Source organism: Cajanus cajan, chromosome 5 (assembly GCF_000230855.2).
Source record: "Cajanus cajan strain Asha chromosome 5, NIPB_CcT2T_4, whole genome shotgun sequence".
Classification (NCBI taxonomy): domain Eukaryota; kingdom Viridiplantae; phylum Streptophyta; class Magnoliopsida; order Fabales; family Fabaceae; genus Cajanus; species Cajanus cajan.
Genome location: NC_138521.1, coordinates 53,254,056 through 53,261,249, shown reverse-complemented (window position 1 = coordinate 53,261,249; position 7,194 = coordinate 53,254,056). Strand labels below are relative to the sequence as shown.

General features: G+C 29.4%; 1 protein-coding gene across 1 annotated transcript; it reads right to left on the bottom strand.

The window, feature by feature from the left end:
- Positions 1-3,632: 3,632 nt before the first annotated feature.
- LOC109811827 (expansin-like B1) lies at positions 3,633-6,006 on the bottom strand. The gene is made up of 4 exons (XM_020375664.3): positions 5,779-6,006; positions 4,524-4,636; positions 4,105-4,416; positions 3,633-4,006 (listed from the first exon to the last, which is right to left on the bottom strand). The coding sequence occupies exons 1-4, from the start codon at positions 5,906-5,908 to the stop codon at positions 3,815-3,817; spliced, it is 747 nt and encodes a 248-aa protein (XP_020231253.1). The 5' UTR covers positions 5,909-6,006; the 3' UTR covers positions 3,633-3,814.
- Positions 6,007-7,194: the final 1,188 nt, after the last annotated feature.

Genomic DNA, 7,194 nt, shown 5'->3' with positions numbered 1-7,194 from the left:
TGAAAGTGGTGAAAAGTGAAAAGAAGGAAAAAGGGAAGCAGAGAGTGGAGAGGAGATTGAAAACCCTAATTAAAGTGATTGAGAGTTGTTAGGTGTAATGGGAAGACCGAATCCATACTACAGGCAGAGTGATGAGTACGATCCCTACGCTTTTCTCTTCGACCTGTGTCCCATAACCCCCTCCTACCAACGCCTCTTCGCAAACGCTCCTTTTGTCGGACCAGAAATTCTCTTCCGCCGCCACACGCCCTCACCCTCACCCTCACCCTCACCCTCACCCTCCCACGCCACCGTCATTGCGCCGCCGCCGCCTTCCAACAACGCCGCCCCCCAACCCCTCGTCCACACGCCCTCGCTCCCCTCCTCCGACGCCGCCGGAGGGCCTTTGCGCCCTTAGTCACGCCCTCCGCCTCCCAGGGCCAGGGGTTCCGGAAGGAAATTAGGGTTTTTTGGGAATTTCGATGAAGTTGGGGATTTTGGAGGATGGTGTGGGCTCTGATTCTTCGGGGGATTTTTTGGGAGTGCAATTGCAGAAGGTGGTAAGAATAGTGTGGAAATATTTGATTTTTTTTTTTTTAGTTGCATTTTGTTGGCAGATGGTTTTGAAGGGTGGTATGAATTGTCTCTTTTGCCCTTGGATTTCAGATTGTGTTAGATATCTACTTTGGTTAATGGATGATTGTGTGGTAGGTCTGAGATATTGTATGTCTCTTGCAATTGTAGTCCAAACCTTGAATTAAGATCGCCAACTTCTTATGTACATGTCTTTTTCAACTTATGTTCTGCAACCATTTGCACCAATGCACCCGCACTATATTCATGGATTCAACTAAATAAACACACCCTTTGCAACGCATAATGTCTACATCAATTATAATTTGGCTGTGAGAACTGTTATGGCTGTTTTAGATATATGTAATAAAAGCATTGATAAGTAATAGAGCTATTATTCAACCTTTACATAGTGGCTTAAGTTCTCTTAGGCTATTAGTATGTTTGATGGTCAATTAACATCATAGTTTGGGCAAAATACAAGAGATGCTTTTGCATATTTCGTGACAAAATTCCGACACATTGTATCATGAAGTCAAATGGAATGAAATAACACTATATTTTATTCTTTCGACTATTTGAATAAAAATGAAATGAAATACAACTACAGAACATGATAAATAATTTTTTGGGGGTATAAAATTGTCATCTTGCATTCTTCATTTCTCTTCAATCAAACATTCTTAAATTTAGTATCAATTTGGAGAAACAACTTATTAAAATTTTATATAATAAACTCTCATGTAATAAGAACTTATCTTATAAGTGTTAAAATTCAATAAGTTGTTGTATTTAGATATACAAGTTAACAATAACTTATTCAATTTTAAATTGTTTGAATGTATCATTATTTAATTACTTATAAAATATTATTTTATTTTAAATATTTTAAAAATTACAAACTAAATTTTGACTGAAAGTAAAATAAAATTATAAAAACTAATTAAATAATTTTTAAAAATGACATTATACGTGACAATAATATTAAAATGATAAAAAAAAAATTTATTAGCCTCCATTCACCTAATTCTAGTTTATAAAAAAAATTAATAATAAAATATCATAAATTAATTGTATATAACGATGATTAAAAATTAAGAGCTATAAATTTTTAAAATTAAAAATTAATTCCAAATGTGCTGTTTTAGAAAAAAAAAAGTTGAGTTTTTTTTTTTTAATTTTTTTTATAATAGGCAAATGTGGATTTTGGGAGAAAAAGAAAAAAAGAAATTGGAGAAGAGAAAAAAAAAACAAAAAAAGAAACAAAAACTTTTCAAAAGAAAAATGAAAACTTTTGGAAGGAGTAATGAAACAAAAAATATAAAATTAGATTTTAGTGAAATAATGAAAAAATAAATAAGCACTTCTTATACTTTACTCATAAAATATTTCATAAGATATTTTATAATTTTATTCAAATATTCTCATAAGCACTTGTAAAATGTATAAGATAAATTCAAATAAATTATTCATAAATTTTTCAAACGAGCCTTAATAGTCATTTATCGAAAATGTAAAACTTTTTTATTGTTAGCCAATTAAGAATCATTATTATTAACTTTTAAAGTAGTTAAAATAAAAGTCAACAAACTTACCATAGACCTATTTGGATAATTTTTTTTAAAAATATTTCTAAATAAATAAATAAAATTTAAGTAAGATTCTTCATAAACTAAAACTAACTTATGAATAAAGTTAAAAATAAAATTTTTTAAAAATAATAAAAAGCTTTTACAATTAACTTTAAAAAAATTATTTTTGAAAAAATTTATCCAAACAAATTTTATATATAATAATTTACAATTAGATAACTTTCTAAAACATCAACACATAATCTACTTTCTCTTTCCATCTTATTTTTTTCATACATTTACATTATGTATATATAAGCATATAAGCATGAGACTCTAACTCAGAATATATATATATATATATATATATATATATATATATATATATATAAAAGTTATAATAATATTAGTGTAACTTTTATTAAGTATTACATCGTTCAGTAATTTTATATTTTGTAAATCTAACTGTTAGATTGAAAGTTCTTTATTCTTAGATTATATATACAAATTTTTATATCTTGATATTTCATTCTTATAAAACAAAATTAACGTAATATATACATTTCAAAATATACTAAAATATGAATACTTTAATTATCTTTAAATTATTGTTCAATTTTAATAAAATTTGATATAAAAAGTTATATGAAAATTCAATCTAACGATTAGATTTACAAAATTCACATTTAATATTAAGTTATTAAGCGATATAATATTTAGTAAAAATTATACCGGTATTATTATAACCCTCCTATATATATATATATATATATATATATATATATATATATATATATATATATATATATATATATATATTTGGCTAGAAAAAGTAATGAAACGAAACAAAATCATCATCCTAACAAACTTCCTTATAAACAAACTTCACACCATGGCCCCTCTCTCCGAGGTACTTAGCAAAATCAAGATTAAGGCTAAACCTTTCGAAAACTTAGATTTTCTATCTTGTCCCTTCTCAACTATAATCGTCTTATTCATATTTGACCCTTTTATGTCATGTTGATTAATGAATATTATATTATGTGTATGAATGTGATGTTGATATCTCTGAAACCAAGGTTTAAAGTTGAGAATCAAGAGGGCAAGAAAAGAAGCTAGGAATAGAGAATCACGATTTACTTTGTGTTCTTTTTTATTTTTATTTTATCTTTTTTGTTTTTAGTCTTGTATGTCAATTTGGTGAGGTCTGAAAGTTCAAATTAGATAGATTCAATTTTGTAACTAAGCGTGACAATTTAGCTTTCTATCTGCTTGACTAATGCAATCATCAATTAATAACTTTTTTATTTCATTTAAAAAAAAATAGTTAATTGACTTGTAAACGTTATACAAGAGTGATTGTATACCCATATATAGCACACGTTCTAAAGTCACGTTCATGAATAATTCACAATTTGTTACTTTTGTTTCAAAGTTCATTTAAGTAACGAAACGTTAAACCAAACATATGCTACAATTATGTCACCACAAACACATACATACCTGATGTACGTAAAAACACAAGAAGAGAAATTCATTTCATTCATATTACAAGTAATCTTAAATGGGGAGTACATGAATCCGCCCTTATTCTGGACCCTTTTGACAATAGAACATGGAGTGACACAGTATCAGAAACAAACTGAATAGAGTGCCTATTATTTGCAATGCATATGTTCCTGAGGTTGTTTCTATTTGAGCTGAACCTGGGTGACATAAGAAGCTCCGGGCCCCCAGTTACTAGGTATAACAATCTTGGGGTCCACCCATTCAGCCATGCCACTCACCTTAAACCTCAACCGAATTTCACCACTTGGTGGGTTAGGAAAATCAAACACTGCCCCATGGTTCCTGTTTAGTGCCTTCCATTCTCCAGACTCCGGCTGCACCATATAACACAATCAAGTTTAATCGTATTATTTATTTTTAAGATAATATTAAAAAAAAAGTTGTCATAACTTATAAGCATGTATATATATACCTGCCACATCTCAACATTAGTGATGTCGTGAATTCCATTTACGTAGAGAATGACCAAAGCAAAGTAACCAGGGTTGCTGCTAGTTTCCTGAATATGAAAGACAACATTGCCGGTGTACGTACAAGGGACCCTTTCGTATTCAATGTCCACAGTGCCGTATTTCTTAAGCTCTTGAGCTGCATTCTCGTTAAGTCCCATTTTTGTGAAGGCGCGTTCGCTCATCACGAAGTCTGTTCTGTCTCCATAACCCTGGTCTGTTACCGCCAAGTATACTCCATTCACGTCGCACACATTTTCTATTTGGCACCTTACCTGAACCATCATCATCATCATTTATATATATATAGTTGCTATATTAAGTACATGAATATTTTGTTTTTATATTAAGCATTATTAGAAAGAAGGAGAAGGGTGAGTACCCAATAGCATGTACCACAGCCAGCTCCGTTCCTCCATAGCTCAGACACCCCTGAGACCTTTCCATCGTACCAATTCATCTTCCTTCCGTATTCACCAAACCCACAAGCTCCGGCTAAAAATATGAAAGAACAATTTGTTATGTCATCCACTGTATGTACATGTCACGGTATGTGCACACTTTGTATCTTAAAAGTGAACCATGCATCTTTAATAATATTATATTCTATATTGTAAAAGTTTTTGCTAGGAAAAAACAATATATTTACTTTCAACATCTCATGCTTCATTTTGTTTAAATGAGTAGGAAAAAAAAAAAGATGTTTGTTTAGTTGTATAGAAAGTGCGAAATAATAATAATAAAAAAGTTATAACTTTTCTTTCTTTTGTGTATATAGTTGTGTAGAAAGTGAAAAGAATATATATAGATCAGATAAATATCCTTGATAAAAAATATATATATATAAAAATTAGGATAAGTTCAACCAAACAGTTTTCCCTCCATTTTTAGTTGTATAGGAAAGTTATAACTTTTCTTTCTTTTGTTTATGTAGTCGTATAGAAAGTGAAAACAATATATATATATATATATATATATATATATATATATATGTAAATATATATATAATCACATAAATATCATTGATAATATATATATATATATATATATATATATATATATATATATATATATAATTAGGATAATTTGATCTTTAATTTAAGTGCAACCAAACATTTTCTCCCTCCATTTTTCTCAAATTGGAGAAAAACCCAAAAGCATGGCTCTTCCGTGTTATCAATGAACCAATAATCAAAGTAAAAAAAGAAGGGGGGGGGGGGAGTATATTTTTCATCTTTTTCTTTCTTCCTCTTCCCTTCTCTCCTTTTCACTTCCGTCAAACATAGTATTAGGTAATAAGGTCATTAGTGGAGCATTCAAATGTGCTTCCAACCCCATCCCAAAACATGGAACCTACGTAGCTTGCAAATGAATATTGGGTTGTAAAATAAATCTTTCATTTTGGTGATAAGCCGGGTAAAAGAAAAAGAGAAATAAGAGAGTAAAAAAAATTATAAAAAAAAAATAATCAAGATAGAAAATAATAAATATAATAAAAGATGTGATGAGAAAAAAAGATAAACAAAAAAAGTAAAAATAATATGATGTAAAATAACCCCTATCGTTTTTGTTGTATATAAACAACGTATATTTTTACAAGCACATAAGATGGACATAAAGCTATCTAGGTCACATACTTGGAGTCCCATAGCCATCAGATGTACTATAAAAGGTTGCTCTGGATTTAGTATATTCGCAGTAACAAAGTGAAGGAAAGAGCAATAGGACACAAACAAGGCCAAGTTGGTGCTTAAAACTAAGCTCCATGTCTAAATGACAAATGAACTCACAACCTAAGATAGGAGAGAAATGAGATAAACTAAAGTATACGAAAATGAGATGGAAGAAGGCTTTATGAGATATGAAAGAAAGATATAGGGTCATATATTTATAGTGCAAGCTTTCGTCTATAGATACATGAACCCCACTTTTTTCCACCTTGGGTCCTTGGAGGATTGGAATGATGATGTATACATATAACCAGTCATATACCATTGGATGAGCAAGATAATATAATATAATTAACAATTGATTCATAATTACTTAACTACATATGCAAAAAAGCCTGACTTCTTTAAACCGTTACGTTTTACTGGTGCACAACACAGAAAATATTATAATAAAATTATTATTACCATGCTTTCCCTTACTTCTTTTGCTGTGCATTGTTATCAATTAAATTAAATGATTTCAGGTCTAGGGTGAATTCCCGAAAATACTTTTAATGGCAAAATTCTATGCATCATCGTTTTTTACACCATTCTACGTATCATTTATTTAACCTTCTAATAATGAAATTGTTTCTAAATAACCACAAGATTATGGCAGTAAGTTGGGGTAATTAACCGATTATGACAATTTGCATTTTGATACATAATTTAAACATTTGGCAATATTTGAATTAAGTTTGGATGGTTGAAATTTGAAAATGATTTTGACTTCGTCATCCATTTTCTAACTCCCTACTTCTTATATAGTTATATGTAAAAGTAAAAATGCGCGTATTCCCTCAACTAGACAACGACTCTTTCGTTTTGAGTTAGGTAAATTTTATATTAGACGCAATCTATTTGGTACCTTAAAAAAAAATTATGCACGCTTGGAAAATGTTGCCATATCTACTGACGTGGTTCTGGTTGAATGATATGAGATTGGTTTTCTCATTTTCTAAATCGGACCAAGATTTGGCTTGTGGATAATGTTGAGGAAGGAGAACAATACACTCTTTAATATTTAAATGCCTTTTATCATTCATTATTTTGTGAAATTCTGCTAAATTATTCATCTTAGTGCATTTTTATTTTTATTATTGGTGTTATATATACTTTATCTTCAATTTTTTTTTAAATTTGATAAAAAAATACTGAGAGGAGATAATTCTAATGTAGCTAAAAAAAATTAAAAAAAGAAGAAGAAGAAACTTTATTAGTTAATGAAGTCGTAAACGTTGAAAAGAAAATATATAAATAAAGTAAATTATTAGTATTATTTTAACAACCTTTGAATTGACCCACTACGCGTAGTAGTTTTAGTTTTATTTTGTTAAACCAACG